Genomic DNA, 23,762 nt, shown 5'->3' with positions numbered 1-23,762 from the left:
CCAGCACTGCCACAAAGTAGATCTGGTCAACAAACAAACAAAACACTTTTGAAAATTTCACTAACATTTTAGTTTAGAAGTTGGGTGTGTTGTTTGTGGGGTTGGTTTGGTTTTAGAAGAACTGTTTTTGGTTTTTTGTTTATTTCTTGAAAATGTTGGTGAATTTTTTTAAGCAAAAATTTATGGGGTTTGGCTTTTCAGTTTCTCTTTTAACCCCCGTTTCACCTCCTTTCCTTCCTCTTTTCCATTTTGCCACTGGAATGGGAAAAGGAGGGGGAAAGAGAAATAAAGGATGAAAAAGGAAGGAAAGGGGAAAAGGAAAAACTAAACACTTTTTGGTTTTAATAAAAAAATCAAAATTTTATTTAAAAACACAAAAGAGATCATTTTCATTTCACCCTCTGACTTCTTAAACCAGAGCTGCCTGAACTTGAAAGTGGAGCACCAAGGTCTGCCTACTGGTGAGTAGAGAAGAACCATTTCCTCACAGGTGATATTTCTGTTAATACAACCCCACACTTATGCCAACAAGACTCAGCTCAGAATCTGACCCTTGGTCTCTGTGCAAAGATGATCATTTATCAAGTGTTTCCACAGCCCCCTCACCATTGGATCTGAGCACCTCACATACATGAATGAATTTATCCTCCCAACACACCAGGGAGATTGTAAGTATTATTATCCCTAGTATTTTACAAAATGAAGCACAGAGACTTTTAAGTGACTTCCCCCCGGACACAGAAGGAGTCTGTGTCACAGCCTGGAAGTGAACTCCAATAGCCTGAGTCTCACCCCAGTGCCTGAGCTACAAAACCAACCTTCTCCTTCTGCCACTTGAATTAGTGGAGAGAGAGTAAAATACACGCTACCCTCTCTAATACTGTACCACAGTCTTTCAAGCAAGGATGCAAGAAAAACTGCTGAAGCCTAAAACTTGGAATTAAAAAACAAATCTGTCCTAGGGATAATCCTGCGAGCACTTGTGCTCCGCTGGGAGGGGGTGGGAGAGAGGTAGTAGTGGAAATAACAATAGAGCCGTTATAAGCAATTGAAACGTTCACTTCTGAGCATGCTCAGTGGGCATCTGCTCAAATTTTAGCAGTCTGATAAAGCTCTGCTGCCTTTGACATTGCACATTTGCACAGTCTTCCAGGCTGGCCACAGCTGCTGCGCTCAGACTGTTGTTAGGGCAACCTGTATGAGGAACATTTGTCTTATTGAAACACACAGCAACCCTGCAAGTAAAAGCCAAATCAGTATAAACACAAGGGAAGGAGAAAATAACGAACACAGGAAACAACTGATCTCATAATTTTCAGGCCATTCCACAACTTTCCTGCCTTCTGCACATTCTAAAGTTTCTTTTTTACAAAAACCTGCTTTCATTGCAAAAAGTACAGCCATCACAATGACCCAGATGCGATGCTGGCCTGCTGTCCACCCGGACTTGCCAAAAATTGTCTCCAACCAAATTTCCACATCTTCCAACCACTCATCTCTATGAAGTGTGAATGTTGACACTTAACTGGGGCCATTTAAATGTTACTTGCACCAGCAATCAATCTTTCTTTCTTTTTTAAAAGAAAGGAAACTAAACACAAAAAACTCTGCTAATTCAGCAATAAGGCTGCACAGTGACATTCACAAGAAAAGCAAAAGCTAAGGCCCCAATGGCAATATAAATGCAACTGCATTGCACACAAGAGGCATGGATTTTCCACTCACATTCATCAGTGTTAGTGTTTTACGCCCACTCAGCACAGGTGTCGATGACTACACAGGTTATGTCTACGTGGTTGCTGGGAGTGAACCTCCCAGACAGACCTCATACTAGAGCATTAAAAATAGCAGTGTGGATGTTACTGCACGGGCAGAGACTCAGGCTAGCCAGCCAAGCTTGGGCAGGAATGAAATAGGATCCAAGGTTGGCTGGCTAGCCTGAGCCTCCGCCAGTACAGCAATGTCCACACTGCTCTTTTTAGCGCACTAGCTTCAGCCCCACCAGCATGAGGTCTCTCCCCTTGGGCTGTGAGCCTCGCTCCCAGCTGCAGTGTAGACATATTCACAAAGTGCAGTGCAATGGAGAACCAGTCCCACAGTGTGTAGTATTTGCTCTTCTTTTTCCGGTTAAGTGTGTGCTTCAGTTTAATAGGCTATTATGTCACACGGTCTATATACCAATATTCATGCCATGGAGCTGAAGTAATGTGGCTGATGGGCCCTTAGCTTCAGCTTTTCCTGTGATTTTAGCTGTGCAGCCTTGATATACAACTATGTAGTTTTTGGCATTTCAGTTTATAGCTGTTCCGTTTGAATTCACAGTATCCATAGGAGACGGTCATGTGAAACTGTATCAAATGCCTTATTCAAGTTGAAATACCTCCAGTCCCCTGCATTCCCTTCGGGCATTATCTTGTCAAAGAAAGAGATTAAGATACTTTGGTATTACTTTTTTCTGATTAATTCATCTTGGCTATTTGTCGCCTTACTATTTATCATGTATTTGCCTGGAAGCGCTCAGGTTTTGAGCCTGATCGTACTTTGTGCAGTCATTTACACCAGGGCAAAGTGGTGTAAAAGGCTATCATTCTGATGTGGTATCACTTGCCCTGGTGTAAATGATGCCACAAACTGCAGTGTAGCAGGGAATCAGGCTTCTATTCATTCTTCTAGCCAGCTGCAGGTAATGCAGTTTAAACCTTCTCGTGTGTAATTCCTGGAGCCCCTTTTGGCCCCTATGTGCTATGTTTACTCTCGACCAGTATTGTGGGACCTCCCCTGCACTCCAGGCTCTCCCCAAAAGAACTGTCAGCTTTCTGCTAGCCTCACACTCTTTAGTATGAATTTCACCAGCCCATTTCAATTTGAATTAGCACGAGTTACCCAGATATCCTTCAGCCTGTTCCATCCTGAGTCTGCCTTGTGGTCTCTCCCTTTCCTCATTAACTATGATTATGTTAAGTATCCTGTCACTCACCCTTTGAGTGACAGCTGAAGCCAAATACCTACTCAGCACTGCAGCCTCTTTAGTATGTGATTGGCTCTCTCTCCCTGGTATGTAGGTGACTTACCGGCGCACTTTCCTATGTCAGCCTCCTGCTTTTCATGTACTTATAAACCATTTTACTTGTTCCTTTTGCTCACACCCCCTCATTTTGGGCCTTTGCCTTCCTGACTTTACTTCTGAACCTCTCTACTGCTTGCAATTTCTTTTCCCCATTATTTTATATCTACTGTTCCTTTTTTTAGTGTCAGGGCTCTAAAGCGCCTCTGGTGAAGCCACATTGCTCTTTCCCAGGTGCAAAAGGAGAGAGCCGTCCTAGGGGGTGTCAAAAGAACTGCCATCCCAAGTCTGTGTAGTTAACTACCTGATAAACTTGGGGAGGGTGAAGGATGTCCCAGAATCACTGACTAGGATGGCTCTGTCTCAGGTGTGCAGGGGAGAAATGAAGAGTACATTGTCCCAGGTGTGAAGAGAAGCCATCTCAGGAATGAGAGGGGGAATCACTCCAGAATGCAAAGGCGAAATCCTTTCCCATATTCTTTACAAGTGGGCTTCCTTCTCTGTGGTTATGAGCACTTCCTTGGCTGACGGGGATGAGATCCTGTATTCTGCTTTGGGGCTCTCCCATGGTTCAGACACACTAGCCCGGTGCTTCTTTGGCTGAGGCAAGTCCTCCGCTGGGGAAGTGAGTTGCTTTAGCCTCTGCAGAGAGACAGGCAGACAGAGGGAATCTCTGTTAATTAAACTGGTAAACAAACTGACACCCAATAGCAATCCACAGTAATTGCTGTGGGCAAAGGCATTTTAGAGAGCTAATCCTCTCCACTTTCCATTCCTCTCCTCCATCTTCTCTCTCTCTCACAAACACACACAACTTTTCTGATCTTTAGCCATTTCTCATCTATGATTATTCAACCTCCAGGCTTACAATGTTGCTCTTTGTTTACATTTTGGGACATGTATCACAAGGTGCACTAGAGGTGTATTTATGGGAGGAGGGACGGTCTTCTGTTTAAGGCACAGGAATGGGAATCAGTACACAAGGGTTCTATTCCTGGTTCTGTCTCACATCTTCAGTGGCCTCAGACAAGCCCCTTATGACTTAATTTTTCTGTGGTGCTGAGTAGTCACACCTTACGCTGACTGCGGTGGGAGTTGTGGCTCCTCTGAACTCATCCAATTCTGAGGGCTGATAATAAAGAAGTGCTGCTCAGTCAAAGATCCAGTTCAAATCAATAGAAAATCAACATCTTCCACTCTTTGTAACCATGTCATCAACTGTAAAACAGGGTTACTAATACTACCCTCCTTTCAGGGGTCCTGGGAGGCTTTCATTAGAGGGTGTGCCATGCTTTGCGATAATTGGACAGAAGACACTAGGTAATATCATCCCACTGCACACACCTACCCACAGAGCAGTTCCATAAAGGTTATGCTTTTAGTTATTGATCTCCCCCAGTCCATGTTTCTAGCATTCGTCTCACACCCTATACCCTCCTGAGACCCTGAACTCCCTGGGACTACCACAAAGAAGTGTTTCTCAGTGGTTTCCACAGACTCATTGAGCATCAAAACATTTCTCTAACAGATACTGATATTCATAGCTACATGTATCTTTCTACTCAGACTGACTGGCTCAGCACACACCACTCATCTGATCACATACTTACAGACTATATCACAAACAGGGCTGAGCAATTAACTTATTTATGTAACTAATTTTGATGCTCTCTCTGTTTGTGAATTGCCTGCCAACAGATTGTTATTTTCTCTAATTTATTCAAAAATATTCATCCAGTAATTTCTGGCATAGTTCTTGGCCTGTAGCTTGTTTGTGATTCCATGTTTTGAGCTGTTTTTAACTGGACACATAATGTAACAATGTGTTCCCTGATTGGCCCAGTGGAACTCTGGGGGTCAGCTTGCTGGTGTGAATAGTCACAATTACCAATTAGAAATTTGCTTTCCATGAATATACTGCAATATTCACTTTAAATAGAGTATGCTGTTCCTTGGAGCTCTGCTGCCAGTACATTCATTTCTTAAAATATTCATAGGCAGTGAATTAAAGAGGGGCACAAACACAACCAGGTAGACTCCGTTTCAAAATTGGAACAAATATTCATAGAGGATTTTTCTTTCTCTCTTTTATTGGGAGGTGTGGGAAAGGAGGTTGACAGAATATGCTCAGTTTTAATCACAGACCCCTTCCTGCATTTCCAAACCATGTCCTTGGAAGCTTCTTTATAAAGATGCAGTTAAAAAGTCCATGGAAGTTATATCTGACATTATATAAAGTGAGAGGTAAACAAAAAATCCCTCATCTGTACTGACTAAATCAGTTACCTGAGCACATCATTAATTAGCACTAATGCATCATAATAAAATACTTGGCACCTACAGGAACTTTTTGGCTGTAGATCTCAAAATGCTTACTAAAGGGGGGTAAGTATCTTTCCCATTTTACATCTGGGGAAGTTAAGGCACAAAGGCCCCATCTACCTTTAATATCAGACAGTTTAACATCTTTCATGTGTAAGCTGGTTGTGTTGTAGACTAGGTAGCTGAAGTCTTGTCTATACACAAGTTTTACCACTTTAATTATATCGGTCTCATTAATGCAATAACCACCCCTCAAGTGTGAGGACAGCTATAGTTTCCACAGGGATTGCACCTTGATGTGGTGCATATGTTTGTGTGCTCCAGGTACCCTGAGAGCTATGCTGGCAGGTGCAGAACTCCTGGTAGGGTCATCCAAGATAGAAAGGTGAAAGGGTATGAGCCAAACTAAAATCAATCCACTGGTCCTCACCAAAAATGCTCTCTGTTACAGAAACAGCCTGAAGACAAGATGAATCTGTCACAGATTTGCAAATACACATATCAACTGTGGAGAACCATGATGTGCTGGATGTAAGACAAAATAGTACTGATCAACCAGCAAATCCGGCTGACATTCTGATGCTGGAGAATCAAATCTGCAAGGGAGTTTTTAATCTGAAATGGGGTATCTTCACAGCTAAAACTAAGTCAAGAATTGGGAGCTGGAATGTTAGATCACTTCGGAGCACAGGTAGACTGACACAAGTTATCAGGGAAATGAAAATCTTTGGCCTAAGTATACCTGGACTAACTGAGATGAGGTGGACTGGACCTATCTAATTATCATTGGAAAGCATGATTGAAGAGATGATAAACATTGGGAAGGTTAAGTTTAGCAAGGAAGCTTCTACAGCACGGAAGGAATGGGTACCTGCATATTCAAGAATACTGGCCGCTCGCTTTATGACAAACCAAGCAAAAAAGTCACACTTGTTCAGTGTTATGCACCTAACAAATGATTGCGATGAACAAAGCAAAGATTGTTTCTGTGAAAGGTTGCAGAGCATCCTTGGCAAGATCAATAAATACGATATTGTTATCTCTATGGAAGATCTAAATACACAGGTTGGTGATGATAATACTGGATCTGAGCATGTTATGGGCAGACATGGCATATTAGAACAGGACTGATAATGGAAATTTTTTTTTAATTCTGTGCATTCAATCTATGCATTTTCACACAAGGAAAGAAAAACTGATGTGGAGATGAAATGATGGCTTCACCCAGAAACAGCTTGATCATGGTTCCTTTAGTAGGTGCTAGAGATCAGAGTTGGACACCAGGCTGTATATGAGTGCTAGTATCAGAAGTGACCACCATCTTGTTATTGGGACAATCAAAATGAAACCAAAGAAAGTAGCACCACTCAAGGCAGAAGGTATGTATGATACTAGAAAGTTAGTATATCCAACAGTGAAGGCACATTTCAAGATGCAATTTAGCAATAGATTTGAAGAGTTAAAGACACAGATGGATGACACAGAAAAACAATGGCAGTTTTTCGAAGAAGCAAGTGAGGATGCATCCAGGACTACCATGCGGGATGAGACTATCTAAGAAAGAAGAATGGCTCCAACTAAATACATGGAAGCTAGTTGAACAGAGGAAAGAATTAAAGAAGAGAAATTAACAATGAGACAGCAGTAAAAGAACTATTCTACAACAAGAATATGCGGACAAGAGACAAGGAAGATTAGCCAGAAGAGATCATAGAGAATGGATGGAAAATAATGCAAGAGACACTGAGGAGGCACATAGGAGAGAAAAAATAATGAGGAGTCCTTGTGGCACCTTAGAGACTAACAAATTTATTTGGGCATAAGCTTTCGTGGGTTAGAACCCACTTCATCAGATGCAGAATGGTCTGGAGAAAGGACACCCGTCCAAAAATTGGAGAAGAGGTGTTATCTGCAAAATCCCTGAAAAGGTAGAACAGCTTATTTGCGATAAGTAGAGAAGGGTGACACTCCTAGCTGTACCTGGGAAAGTGTTTTGTATTATCATTTTGAATAAGATGAAAACTGCTATTGATAAAGTACTCAGGGAAGAACAGGTTGGATTTCAATCTGGTAGGTCATGTTTGGAACAGATTTTCACCTTGAGAAGACTCATTGCGAAAGGCTTAGAATACCAGAAGATGATACTTTTTAACATCCTTGATTTTATGAAAGTATTTGATAGCATGCACAGGGAAGCCCTCTGGAAGATCTTGAGACACTATGAAATTCCAGCAAAGACTGTTAATTTGATAAAAGCTTTGTATGACGAGGCTGCATCAGGACTGAAAGTAGAGAGACAGAATGGTTTAAGAGTGTTATTGACAGGTTGCATATTAATACTGCATATTAAGGCCAGGTTGCATATTTTCCCCAATTGTCTTCTGTATTGTCATAGACTTTGTGATGATAAGACTAACAGCTACTGACGAGAACACTGGTATTGTTTAGGCAAGAAATAGGCTGCAAGACTTAGATTTTGCAGACAATATAGTCATGCTGGATACCAACTGGGATAGAATGAAAAGACTCTTTATGCACCTAAAAGCAGAAGCAGCCAAAGTGGGACTTCATATCTGTATGCAGAAGACCAAAATCATGGAGATAGGCGAGAATGCTACCAACACAGGCAGATGTCAGAGTAGCAGCCATGTTAGTCTGTATTCGCAAAAAGAAAAGGAGTACTTGTGGCACCTTACAGACTAACCAATTTATTTGAGCATAAGCTTTCGTGAGCTACAGCTCACTTCATCAGCTGCATGAAGATGCAGGCAGAGTGTGATTGATGGAGAAGAAGAGTTAATGACTTAATCTATTTTGGAAGTACAATATCTGCTAATGGCCATCTCACTACAGATGTGAAGGCAACAATCTGCAAAGCCAGTGGATCATTTTCCCATGTGTCCAACATCTGGAAGAGTAAGACACATCTACACACGAAAATGAGATTGTACAATTCTATTGTGCACCCAGAAACATGGCAGATTGCAGAAGTACACAAGAGGATGCTGAAAGCACTCCACAAACATTGCTTAAAAAGAATCTAAGGAACTCACTAGAAAGATCATGTAACCAATGTGGAAGTATTGCATCGCATGGGTCAGCAGACTGAGGACTCAGTGATTCATGGATGCTAAGGCCAGAAGGGACCATTATGACCATCTAGTCTGACCTCCTGTATAACACAGGCCATAGAACTTCCTAGAATTTATATTTTAGAAAAACATTCAATCTTGAATTAAAAATTATCAGTGATGGAGAATCCACCAGGACCTTTGTGATCAGACAGAGACCGCTGTGGTGGTTTGGCCATACCATCAAGCTACCCCATGGCAGAAGCACAAGGTATGTCTTAAATTGGATTCTTTCTGGGAGGGGAAAGAAGGCATGTAGGACAATGAATGACTTATTGCAGGATGACTGAAAATGATGTTGCCATCATGGAGACTACACATGATTGAGTCAAATATCTTGCTCTGGACAGAAGGCAGTGGGGAAAATGGCTTGCCTCCTGTGCCACTTGGCTCAGGTGTTAAAGCTAAAAGCCAAGAATAGTTACACGAGTATAAAAGTGCTTATACAGTCTAGCTTATTTCCGTGTGGGAAGGGGATCAAGGTATACCCACAAAAGGCACCTTTATACCAATATAACTGCATTCACATTAAGGGTTGTACCAGTATAACAACCCTAACCAAAATAGCTATACTGCTATAAAATCAGCGTAGACTAGGCCCAGGCGTTAAGGGCCTTTCCAACTGCATAAAGCTGGTTCAGCAGATAAAAGCACCCCTGTGCAGAGAGGGCCAGTAAAGCCAAGGCACTTGCCTAAGAACACAGATGTAGTCAATACTGGAAGGCAGGTCTCCTGACTCCCAGTGCTGTTTCCAATCCAGGAGGCTGCATTCCTTGACTGTCTTCTCTGCCTTCGTCCCTTCCCCATTTGCTCAAGGCTTTTCCCCCCTTCTCCTCTGAACAGGGCTTTGCCTTGTAACTCATTAGGCACTTGAGGGGGGCACTAATCAGCACTGCCACACAGCCTGTCACTTCTAATTAAGTTACAGTTCCTAGCCAGTAAATAAGAGCCTCATGGGCACAGATTCACCTTCCCTGAGGTGACAGAGCTGGAAAGGACATTGTGAGCCCAGTTTTTTCCCTGATGCAATAGTACTGCAGGGTTCTCCTCTCCACTCATCTCATGTAGCGAGATTTGAATAACTCCCCCCAGCTCCCTGGAGTTACATTCCATCCTCCCCAATTCATTTACGTTTCCATCAGCCTGAGCTGTCATTCAAACTGGGACAAACAGGGGGAGAGATTGTGGTTCCCCTGGTCTACACAAGGAAGTAACCCAGTGTGTATGGACCTTGGAATAGGGGGTGGCCGTCTCCATGGCCCCATTCCCCTGACACATGCACATCTTAGAACCTTGCATAAGGCTCTCCACAGGCTCAGGATCCCTGTGATGGAAGAAGAGGGGATTGGGCAGGGAAAAGGCAGCTTTGTATAGACTGGGAACAAGTCATATGTCCTGCCCATACTGACCCTGGAGAGACTGCAAGCTAGGGCAGGGTTAGGTAATATACCTTGTGAAGAATGATCTGGGGCAGCCTTGGCCAGGGGAGACACTGGTAAGGAGTAAGGGGGAGATCAGAGGTAAAGAGCCAGAGTCTGGTCCAGGACTTGCACTTGGCACAGCTCAGGAGCGTGCTCTATGCCACCTTCACTCCCCCTGATCCTGGGGCCAGCTGATCTCCAGTGGAAATTAAGCCCAGAAGCCTGTGTCCTCAGGGGGCCTTTCTGGGAGCCAGGGATTGACGGATTATAGAGTTGCCTTAGTCAAACTCCCTTTTCCATCGACATTCTCTGCACCAGGGAATGGGAGGGGTAGAGATAGATGCTACTATGTCAGCTCTGTGCCACACTGGGGGAATCCTCCATGAGCCGGTTAAGTCAGCATTATGGTTGCCTTGCACCACCATAGTCATGCATATCAGTTGCACATAGAACTGTGGATCTGGCCCCCTCCAGGAAGGCCAGAGTGCTTGTTGGTCCCCTGGGAGCTGAGCAAATTCATGAGAACCTTCCCAGTGTAGAGACAGCCGCTGCAGGCCATTCTGTAGTAGGCAAACGCCAGGCCACCCAGACTGAATGATCAGAGGAGGACTTAGCCAAGGAGGTCCTCACTGAGATGTCCTCTGAGCCCCACCTTGTGAGTTTTACCATAGGAGGTGGGAGGCGATCCTGACCATTGTTTTGTGTATCGCCCATTGATCATGGACCCATAACTCCTTATACAGGCAAATCTTCCAATGAAGTCACCGTGAGTAAGGGCTTCAAGATTTGGACTCCTATAAACTGGCAGCTACCAAACAGTACCGGGTTTTCAATGGTGCCATGCCGCCGGGCCCAGGCTCCAAAGGGGCCACGGCCTGGCCCACTCTGCTTGAGCTGCAGTCCAAGGCCCCGCCAGCTCTTCTCCGCCCCCCCGCCTCTGTCCCGCACCCACCAGCAGCCAAGCTCCCTCCTCCCCCACCTCTTCTCCACCTCCTCCCCCAGCGTGCCATGTTCCTTCTCCTCCGTACCAAATTAAAGTACCTATGTCCCATGGAGTCTGACCACATCACCTTCAGCCTCAACGTCAAATGACCCTGCTGCTTCCCCACTTTCTCCAGCATCCGGTCCAAAATGTTCCTCTTTCTTTTTAAAACTCTCTATGGACTTTTTCCAGCCAAATGCACAATTCTGGTTTCTCTCTGCACCCCTTCCCAATCCCTCCATTCATCTACACTGGCCTCTTCCCTGTCCTTTCATGGTCTCAAATGATATTGGCAAGAGAGCCTTCTCTTACACAGCTCCTTTCATTCTCATCACATTACAACACTCAGCTAGAGAACCAAAGAGCTGACAGGAAAAGGGATGCATTGGAAAGAACTGACAGATATGGTCACATGCCTAGAGAGGAGATGTAGCTGTTAGGAGACATTTCAACTTGGTCACCCCATTGATTCACTATATTCTTTTTGAAGCACTTCCAAACACTTCGGGCCAGATTCTCCTTTTCCCCACATCTCGTGTCATCATTTTACACTAGTGCAAATTGCTCCCATTCTGACTTATGCCCACTTTACACAGATGTAACCAGTGAATACAGTGCAAGGCCTCAGTGAACCAGACCCTCCTCTATGTCTATCCCTTTAAAGAAATGTTATGCACTGAATTGTTTGAATGACATTCACCATCATGAAAACTGCGGTACTGACAGCGCCACAGATTAAGGACAGGCAGCAGAAGGGCTAACTTCATCCCCGCTCTCCCACTCATGTGTCTCAAATGTGATCCACAGTGACCACCTCTGGGAGCAGGAGGGTACTTTACTCCCCACACCTCTATTCATCCATGGCCTCTCTTCTAAGCCTGTCAACAAGAGGTTCAATTAGGGCCAGTTGCCAAGATGGTTTCGTACTAGTACAGTAGAACCTCAGAATTACAAACATCAGAGTTATGAACTGACCCATCAGCCACACACCTCATTTGGAACTGGAAGTACACAACCAGGCAGCAGCAGAGACAAAAAAACCCAAAACCCAAATACAGTACAGTTCTGTGTTAAACGTAAACTACTAAAAAAATAAAGGGAAAGCAGCATTCTTCTTCTGCATAGTAAACTTTCAAAGTTGTATTAAGTCAATGCTCAGTTGTAATCTTTTGAAAAAACCACCACAATGTTTTGTTCAGAGTTACGAACATTTCAGAATTACGAACAACCTCCATTCCCAAGGGTTCATAACTCTGAGGTTTTATTGTACTGGATGGAGACCATCTATTCATTTCACACAAGCCAATGGGAAGCACTCACAGTCTTTATTCACTGCTGACCTGGGCTGGATTTGAATCTGGGACCTAGAAGTTCTAGACCTTCTTTTACCTTCTTTAGTGATCCTCTGGTCTTCAGCAGGATGAAAATGACGTAGAGTGGAATGCAGATCATGGAAGAGAGAGCCATCAACCAGCCCAGAGCATAGCCCCAGGGAGGGTACATGTAGGAGTTGTTGTATTTGAGGGGAGTGTACTTGATCAGTGAAAATAGGAAGGTCACCTGAGGAATGAAGAACATAGAAATCAGAACAGCAGGTGGGTACATGGTGAGTCAGAAACAGGTGGTGAGAGATTGTTCCTCACAAGGGATATATAAGCAGTAGAATATTTGTGACCTCCTTACCTAGTTATATCCTTGTTCCTAAGTGTTTGGGAGTTGGAAGTATTGTGATGGGTATGTACACTGCTGTTACTTACCAGCCTTAACTGAGTTTTGAAACATTTTTTGGTTTTGGAATTTTCCCTCCCCCTTTGTGCTGTTTTCCATTCACCAGCCCCTCCCCTCCCCTGGGATGTGAGTATCAACGCTCTTCTACCTCCTATCCCCCACCTTTCCAGCCCCTACCAAAATCCTTGCCTCTCCCTCTCTAACATGGATCCTCTAAACCTCCAGGAAATTCCCTCTCTCTCCAATGTATGTGTAGGAGGAAGGTCTTTATTTGTAAGCTCTCTGTAGTCAGGGTGCAGAAACTCTGGAACAGCCAGCCAGGGGCTGCAGTTTGGGCACCTTCTCTGGTGACTCCTGGCTTAGTCATGCCTCTGACAGGACTGACTTTTGAGCTCCGAGAACAGCCCTGGGGCACCCAAGGCTCTCTCTGAAAATACTCTTTGAAAGATGATCTCTCAGCCTGCACCCAGACTTATAGAGCACTCAAACCATTCAGCTTTCAGAAACTCATGCATGACCAAGCAGCAGCTCTGAAAACTCCCTGATGGTTTTCAGCTCCCACTGGAGCCCTCAGGTGGCAGCTCCACAGGCTATTTGTGCCTATCCAAGCTGTTGAAGATTTTGGCCATAGTGTCTGATCCTGAGGTCACTGACAAACAAATGCCATGACGTTCACGGGAGCAGGATTAGACCCATACCTTCTGTTGAAATCAATGGAAACAGAACTGGGCATGAGACAAAAATAGTTAATATATTTCCTTAATTATAAACTGTTTTCTTCAAACATAGTCAGTGGGTGCATTTTCAAGGTGATTTGACTTTATGGAAAGCGAGGGGCAGGAACAAGATTTTTTGAACTAGAGGGAGTCATAGAAATGGAGACAAGAGAACATTTCATAACAAGGTAATTCTTTAATGGGCTGAAATTCAAAAATGATTTGATCAATTCCCTTAAGCCTTTGCAGATACATTCTCTTTTGCCTGAAGAATAAATATGCCAATTTTCAGGCTAAATGAAATTTCCAGACCTAAGACAAGGCTTTACAATGGAAATTGATTCCAGCTTCAACTACAGAGAAGCTACTGCTCCTCCACAGCAATTCTATAAAACAATAGTGCCCCTCTCAAATTCTCTTCTTCACTCAGATTCTAGGATCCCTGTACAAACATGCCTTACCATAGTTTGTACCTACCACGCAAACACCAGGGGTGACAACCTTCCAGCACATCTTAATCAGCGGCGACGGCCGATAACCAATCATGTCCTCGATGTTGTCATAGAAATGGTCTGCACCTTGACCACCAGAGGAAGGGACAGAGAAAGAGAGAGGTAAGGGGGGTGAGAATTTTTGTTCTTTAGAAATTACTCATGCCAAGTCCAGGTTAGTTATGTTTTACTAAAATGGAAGCTCTAATTCCATACAACAGGGATGTATTTGGTCCTTCAGGTGCTCAGAATTTCTGGAATTCAGGCCACTTATTTAGATGCCTAAATATGGAGTTAGGTGCAGGGGCGTTATTTGGTATGGGGCAAGAGGGACAGTTGTCCCTTGCTAGACCTTGGTTTGCACCCTCATCCATGCTCTATTATGTCTTTCACTTTTTGCTCTCCCCTTTATGCTTATTCATAAAATCATAGATATGTGGGGCGGCAAGGGACCTCAAGAGGTAATCGAGTTCAGCCCCTGATCAGAGGCAGTACCAAGCGAACCTAGACCATCCCTGACAGGTGTTTGTCTAACCTGTTCTTAAAAACCTCCAGTGATGGGGATTCCACAACCTCCCTTGGAAGCCTATTCCAGTGCTTAACTACTATTTATAGTTAAGGAGGACTTGTGGCACCTTAGAGACTAACAAATTTATTTGAGCATAAGCTTTCATGAGCTACAGCTCACTTCATCGGATGCATTCAGCTCACAAAAGCTTATGCTCAAATAAATTTGTTAGTCTCTAAGGTGCCACAAGTACTCCTTTTCTTTTTGCGACTACAGACTAACACGGCTGCTACTCTGAAACCTATTTATAGTTAGAAAGTTTTCCTCATATCTAACCTAAATCTTCCTTATTTTACATTAAGCCAATTACGTCTTGTCTGACCTTCAGTGGACCTGGAGAACAATTGATCCCCGACTTCTTTAGAACAGCCCTTAATATATTTGAAGACTGTTCTCATCCCTCCCAGTCTTCTTTTCTTAAGACTAAACATACCTAGTTTTGTTTTGGTTTTTTAACATTTTCTCATAGGTCAGGTCAGGAGAATACATGTTGTGATTGTAACGGCTTTACTCTAATTTGCACTTGCTGGCTTCATTTCTGAGAGTGTTGAAATGGAGTCAGTAGAAAAAAATGGGGGAGTTAGTTAAAAAAAAATGTGACTAATGCCAGTTAATGGGTTTTCCCATGCCTATGGGTTGGCAGCACCGATTCCTTGGCTTACACTGCAAAGTATTACAGCAGTGGCGTTAACACAAACACACATTCCAAGCGTGCCTATTGCCAGCAATTATGATGCCATCCACCACTAGGTAGCTTCCTCCTGCCTGTCAGCCCGGCACTGTTACAAGGATCTGAGATTTCCGGTGCACAGCTTTATTGCTGTAAACAGACCAGGCTGCGTCAAACCCACTGATGGCATTTGCCAAAGGGGAAACACTAATGTAATTTTTTCCCCGCTCTGAAAACCGAGCGCAGAATAAGTTGATACGTTTTTGGAGCTCTGGATTTGAAGGCTGAGGCCACAACAACGTGCTGCAGGGAGCATTCTCCAAACAATAGTGTGCACACCAGAAGAGAGCTCACATACAGTCCTGTCGCTGCATCAGCGCTGAGACTGAAACCATGAGGACTGTTTTAGATAACCAGAGCAGGCACGAAGTGTGATGGCCTAAGGCAGCATTTTGGGTGGTCCTGCAATGAATGCTCTGTTTTCTGCATTTGTATAAATCTCTCTCACACAGACACATGCACACACAGAAGGAGCAGGCACAAGAAATTTGTGCTTTTGGAGTCCAACCTTGCTCCTCTTGAAGTCATTGGCAGATTTGCTATCGATTTCACTGGGCACTAGATCAGACCTTTAATTTCATTTGTAACTGTGGCCAGACACTATGCAAATGAGTTTTATGCATGCTAATTTACAGTGTGTGTGTCTATGGAATTTCAGATTAAATAAACTGTCAGGATTAAATTAACAGAAAGACATAGGGAGATCGCATAACAGGTCAGCCATAAAATGGCAGCCACTGCCACTCCTACGTGGAGAATCCTCTTCTGCTCTAAGTAAGTATAGTCTGTGTCAGCTAGAAAGGCCTAGAGGTCCACTGGCAGACCAGCACAGAGCATGGGAGACAGAACCTATGCCTGAATGAGCAGGAAGACTGAATTCACTTCTTTTCCTGGGAAAATCCCTTTCAGAGCAGAGATAAGAATCATTCCAACACTAAGTGTATGGGGACTGAGGAATCCCATGGATGAACAGATTAAATCAGAAGCACGAGGCACTCCTGCTTTTCCCTGGGGCTGACACGGCTATTCCCATCCCTCCACAACAGCCTGCGTCCTTGTGTTCCACTTACCATACACCCAGCCAATAGAGATGACTTCAAAAATGGCCAGGAATAGTAGGCACATACCGCTGGCAGCATAATAATCAAACAGCTGGAAGATGTACATTCCACCCTGTGTCAGGCAGAGAAAGGGGAGACATGGAGGGCTCAGCAAAAGGGAATGTGCAAGAGAAAATGGCTTGAATGGAATTTGTACAAATATAAAAATAAGGCTGAGGGACAGGGGAACTGCGCACAGAGCAAAGGGGCATAGGAGGAGGTTTCTGTCTCTAAGCCTGTCCACACTAGGAAACTAACTATGCTAGGTACCACCATGCCCTAATGGTCGTCAGGCATGAGTCCAGAATGAGGTTTCCCAATCATTTCATAGCATGATTTCAGTATCCACAGAGAACAGGGGTTTGGATGTTTTTAAACACTGCTATAGACCATTCTCCCTGGCAAGTTTCTAGCACTGTTTCTGAATGTGGTCCTTGGCTATGTTGAGCTTCGGGCATACGCCATAAAGTTTAGATCCAGGTATGAACTACCCTGAAGTTCAGTATGTTTAGATGCCAGGTTTCTAGTTTGAGCCCATCTCTACATGTTGCAAGGGTCCCAAGCACAGTTGGAAGCCCTGTGGGGGCAACGGCCTCTGGCTCTCTGTTGTGCAATGACAGTATGGTGGCCTGAGCCCTTGTTCTACTCCCAGGAGAACTATTTGTAGCATCTGACTCTCTCTCATATTCTCACACCTTGTCTTGACAAGAAAATAGCACCTCCAATAAAAGAAAAACATGGAGCAGATACATTCAAAAATTATCAACCCCTTGAATGGCCACTGAGACAGAAAAAAAGCTTTCCTATTAATCCCACCGAACACTGGGCCACCTTTGTGCAATGTTTAGATTATCCCTCAGTGATGGGCATTGTGTAAAAGCCTCAGGGAATTTAGATAGTTCCTGAAGTCCTGATGCAGTTTTCACCCAGTCTTTACTCAGGCAAAGCTCCTATTGCCTTCTGCGAGAATTCTCCCAAGTAAAATCTCAGCAAGGACCTCTGACTTTTCAGATGACTGCAGGAATGCCATCTAAGAAAGATTAAGGGTTGTATCAAATAGCAAGATCCTGGTGTCTCCAGAGTGTGGGGAGCAGCTATCAGTGACTTCTTTCCTCTAAATCAGTGGTTCTCAACCAGGGGTACACTTACCTCTGGGGATACTCTGAGGTTTTCCAGGGGGTACATCAACTCATCTAGATATTTGCCTAGTTTTACAACAGGCTACATATAAAAGCACTTGCGAAGTCAGTACAAACTAAAATTTCACACAGACAATGACTTGTTTATACTGCTCTATATACTATACACTGAAATGTAAGTATAATATTTATATTCCAATTGATTTATTTTATAATTATATGGTAAAAATGAGAACGTAAGCTATTTTTCAGTAACAGCATGCTGTGACACTTGTGTATTTTTATGTCTGATTTTGTAAGCAAGTAGTTTTTAAGTGAGGTGAAACTTGTGGGTAGGTAAGACAAATCAGACTCCTGAAAGGGGTACAGTGGTCTGGAAAAGTTGAGCGCCATTGCTCTAACTTAGTCTAGGACCTGCTATCAACAGCCTTCGTACCCTCAGTCCTGTTTTCCACAGATGATGGCCAGCCAACTGTGCCTTCCCTTGGAAGACCTCCATCATGGCAAAGACAGGCAGCATTCACATCTCATGTGTAGCTCATCTACTTTTGATCTGAGAGCCATCAGGACTGGAGTTTGGATATAAAGTTCCTTTCAGGTGGCCCTTCCCTGGTGCTAGGTTATCTCTGAGACATACTCCAGAGGAAGGCTCAGCTATAGAGTACGACAACATCTCAACTGGCACTATATAAGAAAGAAGAACTACTGGTTCTGATATGCACCAGCTAATAAACTAAGCTAAAGAGAGAGAGAATAACTAACAGTGTGAAATACAAACTTACTGCACATAATACTGTTCCAGACAAGTCCACATCCCTCTTCCCCCACCATGTACTTCCCTTCTTACCTCAGTGACTAGCATCAGGCCAAGCAGGTAGCATATGACTGCAACGGCCAGGATCAGCAACTCCCGGTGCCCTTTCTTCTGGAGAACTTCTGGGTAAATGTCAACAATGGCTGTCACCAGGCTCTCAACACAGACGAACTGCAGAAGAATTCATGTCAAGAAACCAAAGACCTAAATGTCTCTCTTTCCCCACCCATCCTTTTCCCACTTCTATTCTTCCACTCAGTTAGTCTCTCTCCTCTTTTTCCTACACCTGAAGCATGAACTTCTTGGAAACAGGGAGGCATAGCTGTGTCTGAGTCCCAAAGGAAGTGGAATTACCACAGGTGCAACATCAGGAATTGAGCACCCCAGAGGAATGACAGGAACCACATCTGGAATTGAGTGCAATTATCACAAGCCTTGCACCTGGAGTAGAGAGGATGTTGAGGTACAATAGAAATGACACACGGAACATGGAGACAAGAAGGGAATTGCACCTCGCTACAAAGGGTTATCAAGAAATGAATTATGTGTCACAAGGAACCACTGTGGTAGAAAAGAAGTTACTGCCAGGAACCAGCTACTCCGGAGCCAGGAGACAGTACTGCAGGTCACAAGTCACACCTGGAATCAAGAACACTCGTCGTACAGTCGGAGCTGCCATCAAACTACAGTTACCGAACGGGATTGTCACAGTACAAAAGGAGGCCTCATGAACTTAGAGGAGATTTATGCAAAATTTGTAGTAAAGTGCCTGGTTCATGAGGGATGACTGCTATCCCCTAAGGGCAGACTTGGTGGGAAGGACAAAGAAGTGCGGCTGCTGATTGTCACTGGATTGTCAGAGGCTTATGCTGGAAGGTTCAGGTGCTGCAGGTCACTGTTAAGGAGTAACACCTGACACCAGCTGGCTGCTGGGATGTACTGGCCAGCTCTAGGTATTATCCTTCTGAAGTAGTAACATGGATGTGTGACAGGTGTTTCAGATGGCTGAGAGACACATCACCATTTCCCACCCACGAGCTATGAACTACACAAGGCTCTTAAATATGTGACAGACACTTTGGAGTTAGAGGGAAAGAGGAGGGTTATTTACTGTACCTGGCTGTCCAGTCCCAGGAAGATCAGCATCAGGAAGAATAGGCAGGACCAGAGCTGAGGCCCAGGCATCAGCGTTACAGCCTTTGGATACGCAATGAATGCTAGGCCGGGACCTGCCAATCAGACAGCTGAGTAAGAATGAGGTTTCCCCAACAATACAACCCAGCAACACAGAGACCAGTTTGATGTGCTGTTTAAAAAACTTAGCCTGCCAAGACCTCACCTCCCCAGCATGTATTGTGCAATGGTCACTGACACACAGGATAATGACTGCTGACACGGGTTGAGCGGCTGGTTTTGGAAAGAAGAATCAAGGATTTCAAAACAACAGGGAATGCAGCTCTGGTTCTGGACAGGGGAACTAAGTGCATCAGGATAGCAGAGAATAAAGCAGTGGTTCTGGACGACAGAAGCCAGGGCCTCTGAGTCTGCAGAATAGGCAGAGGCTCTTTCTGGGCAACTGGACTGGGGACACTAGCAATTACAGAGGATTTAGGGTTGGTTCAAGGTAGCAGCACTGATAACCTCATGGGTTGGCTTCATATTCAAAGATGTCAGTTCCTAAAAAGTCCACTCATGCTTTAAGTTTTCCTTTTGGCCCTGCCACATTTAGAAAGCACCTACCTGACTCGGCCACTTCTGAAATGGGCACGCCCTGTTCTTGTGCCATGAAGCCCAGCACAGAGAAGATAGCAAAGCCAGCCACAAAGCTGGTGGCGCTATTCAGGAAACATAGCATGAAGCAGTCCCTGTTGGAGAAGAACCAAAGAGAGACACAGAGACGGCATTGTTTTCCTCTGCAAATTTACCACTTTGGGCAATTGCTTTTGTGCTCAGCTTTCTGAATGGGACAGGAATCCATTCATTTGCTTACACTAACACTAGCCTGAGACTCCTCCAGAGGCCAACAGCCCAAAACAGAACTTGACAGCCTACAGCCTTGACCCATGGCACTACAAGAGCTATATGATTATACTTGGCAATAAAAATGACAGAAGGCTGCAGCAAGATATTGTAAGCTGGATGCCCCAGTGAAGTCACTAGGGACTTGGCACAACAAGGGGCAACAGGAATCATCATATGAGGGTAGAGCAATGGAACAAATATTGAGAGAGAAAAGATCCTTAAATAACAAGGGTCCCGATCCAAAGCCCTCTGAAACCAATGGAAAGACTCCCATTGACTTGAATGGGCTGGGGATCAGGCCCGAGAGGAAAAGGGAACTAGGAGCAATAAGCACTGGATGAAAAAGAACCTGTCATGCCAGACAAGCCTTTCTGTTGCTCTTTCTGATAGAATTAAAACACACACAGGGCACACTAAAGGGCCCGGGATTTTAATAAGGCATTTGATGCCATGGGCCAGATTCTCCTCTTCTTTAGACCACTGTGAATTTGGTGTAATTCCCCCAAGATCAGACCCAGACCCAAACTGAACTGAATTTGGCCACATGCATCACTAAATCTTATTTCCATACCAGGTAACATTTTACAATACCCATATCAACACAACAATGGCACCTCCAGGAGCCCCGTGCCCTCTGTCCCTGACCCAGATGGAAGAGTGCCACCAGCAGAGCCACCAAAGGCATTTCTTGTAGCCCCTGGGTTTTCCTTGGTAGTCTCCTATCCAGTCACTTAGCCCTGCCTAGCTTGTGAGAGCTGACAAGAGCACAGGACGAAATGGCCTAGGCCCCACCCTTGATTGTGCCACAGCTCCAACTACAGTCTGCTCAGCTGCCCACAGGGCCCTCAGCTGGATGTGAGAGGGAGAGAAAGGGGCACAGGCTGCTCCTACCTGTAACAGTTGTTATTGTACTTATTGTAGCTGCCCAAGGCTGTCAGGCACCCCTGGCAGATAGCATAAGAGAAGAAGATCTGAGTGCCTGCATCCATCCACACCTAGAACAGAAATGGACAGGGATTTCCAGCCATGGCTAAGGAAATAAATGGTTAAGTCCTATCAGAGTACACACACTTTGGGGAAGCACCCTGTCAGACATGGAGAAATCCACATCAGGCAGAGAAGGGAAGAATCCATACGAGGTGTGACATGTCTCTGGATTGATCGTCCCAGCTTGGGGGACTGGAATGAAGGTTTCACCATGAAAAGGGAGGATTTTCCTTCTGGACCCCAACAGCTTCTCTCAAATAGTCCAAGGAAGAATGGATTTGAGTAGGGAACGGAGAGTGATTTTTAAGCCCTCAGGCTGGGGTAGTCAATAGACAGACCATGGGCCAAATCTGGACTGCCAGACACTTTTGAACGGACAACATATTTTTATTTACTTATTATCATCATTATTGTTATTGAGGTGTGAAAATATTTCTCTGGAGTCTGGACCTTGACCAAGAAATTTGGACCTTGACAAAAAATAATTAACTGCCCTCGGGTGTCTGTTGCATAATCTGTCCTTCACCAGCTACCCTGACAGAGGGCATATTCCAAGAGGGCTGTCATCATCCATTCCCCCAGAGGCAATGATTCAGGGGGCTAGATCACCATTCATTTTTTCTAAGCTAAAGTGCCCACAGACTGTACAGAGAGGGTGTGTGGGGATGTGGCATGGTATGAAGTCTGTACCAGCCAACATCTCCTGGCTGCTCCCGTTGTCCTGATCTTCCTCCACCCTGATGTGTAGTGAATACCCCCGGTGGTGTGGTGTCATATAAAGGTTCTATTGGCACTTGTTTGGGATGGCTTTGTGAGCTACTCATGGAGGTCACTTAGCTGCTTGGGAGTGAAAAAACCATGAGTAGCTCACAAAGCCATCCCAAACAAGTGCCAATAGAACCTTTATATGACACCACACCACCGGGGGTATTCACTACACATCAGGGTGGAGGAAGATCAGGACAACGGGAGCAGCCAGGAGATGTTGGGTTCATAGTATCTCATCACCACCATGGTTTTCATTAACTCATCCTGGCACCCAACGAGAGCAGCAGAGTTTGTCATTTATTTCAGCCTTCAGCCACTGGCTCCTACTCCACTATCACTGTATTGATAGCACTTTCTCTCACATCGTGTGATGCTAGTACACAGAGCCACAAAAGATGGGCTGCAGTGCTCAGCATCTTCCAAACAGCCAGGGAAAGACCTTAATAGCAAGTTAACAGCCAGGAAAGAAAACCTTGTCCAGTATCCTTGCTGTCCCCTAAACGGTAGGGGGCAGTTGGGCCTTTTGCCATCCTGGAAGAGGCGGGAGGCAGTTTGAGATTGTGGGAAAAGCACATTAGCTGAATGCTTCTGCTACAATGATCAGCAGTGAAATAAATAACGTTTAAATACTCACCGTTAGGTCTCAGAATTAACATCCCATTGGGATGCATTGGGCAGTTCACACTTCTCCAAACTATCATTTCAGGCTATCTGCAAACTCGGGGAACTAACACTGAATGCAAGTTACACAGTTTCAAGTTTTTTTCCCCCAATACGGATCAGGATTAGAAACATAATGTTTTTTTTAAATTAAAGCAGAGATTCCAGAGCACAATTCTGCAAGAAGGTGCTGATTTCACAGCAAATGCCAGAAATGCCAAATCTCAGAATAAAGGGACTCCTGTTTATAAAAACCAACCATTTATAGCTCCGATAGTTACCTACACACCTACTGCAGTTTCTCTTATACTAGGAAGCTGGTCTCCCTGAGAAAGCTCCAGCCTCTTACAAGAAAAGCTCAAGCTGGGCCAGAGAGAATGAAGAGAGAGGTTTTTTCCCCTTTTGTTCATCATCATTTCACTTAAGGCTCAACAAAACCATCTGTCATACACTGAATATTTAATAGATGCTTCTGCATTTGCCAGGCCCCTAAATGGCAATGACCTAACACATCCATATGTTTAAAATACACTGACAAAAAGGCAGTATTTGTGCTGGGCCGAGATTCCCTCATCAACCCTTTTAAAGAGGCCTCAATATTTTGTCAGTCCAACCTGATCTAGATAGCCATCAATTAAGGCCTGATCCTGCAAGGTGCTGGACCCCTGCTTTTCCCATCACTACCACTTTGTTGGAGTCTCTCCACACCACACTTTATCAGGCTGTATTCACTCACCTGCGGGTCTGCAAGCCTGGAAATGTCTGGCTTCAGATAGAACATGATCCCCTCAGCAGCACCAGGCAGGCTGACCCCTCGAATCAGCAAGACAAAAAGCATCAAGTAGGGAAATGTGGCGGTGAAGTAAACAACCTGGAAGCAGAGAGAAGGATAAAAAGGGGACCTTGTCACCCTATAGGTTATACATCCAAAGCAAATCCCCTAACTCTATTATTAACAACACCTGAGCTTTTAAAAACCCAAAGCCTCTGCTGTCACTGAATTCTAATTAAAGGCCATGAAAATATTTTTATTCGTGGCCAAGATTTCCAAAAGTGAGCAGTGAATTTGAGGGGCGCAGGGCAGAAATTTGAGACACCTGGCAGAGGCCTGATTTTCAA

At 44.4% G+C, this 23,762-nt stretch overlaps 1 protein-coding gene across 1 annotated transcript in view; it reads right to left on the bottom strand.

Annotated features, from left to right (window-relative positions):
- Positions 1–332: 332 nt before the first annotated feature.
- LOC125626323 (sodium- and chloride-dependent betaine transporter) overlaps positions 333–23,762 on the bottom strand; it is a 65,478-nt gene continuing 42,048 nt past the window's right edge. The window contains exons 7-15 of the mRNA XM_048829118.2: positions 23,380–23,514; positions 21,120–21,223; positions 19,947–20,071; positions 19,323–19,435; positions 18,240–18,377; positions 16,224–16,326; positions 13,842–13,942; positions 12,310–12,480; positions 333–3,706 (exon numbers count right to left, since the gene is read on the bottom strand). Coding sequence (XP_048685075.1) covers positions 3,545–3,706; positions 12,310–12,480; positions 13,842–13,942; positions 16,224–16,326; positions 18,240–18,377; positions 19,323–19,435; positions 19,947–20,071; positions 21,120–21,223; positions 23,380–23,514 — 1,152 coding nt within the window. The 3' untranslated portion in view covers positions 333–3,544. The remainder of the gene's footprint in view (positions 3,707–12,309; positions 12,481–13,841; positions 13,943–16,223; positions 16,327–18,239; positions 18,378–19,322; positions 19,436–19,946; positions 20,072–21,119; positions 21,224–23,379; positions 23,515–23,762) is intronic.

The sequence above is a fragment of the Caretta caretta genome, chromosome 1 (assembly GCF_965140235.1).
Source record: "Caretta caretta isolate rCarCar2 chromosome 1, rCarCar1.hap1, whole genome shotgun sequence".
Lineage (NCBI taxonomy): Eukaryota > Metazoa > Chordata > Testudines > Cheloniidae > Caretta > Caretta caretta.
Note: the sequence above shows the minus strand (reverse complement) of the source record. Positions and strands in the feature narration are given on the sequence as shown.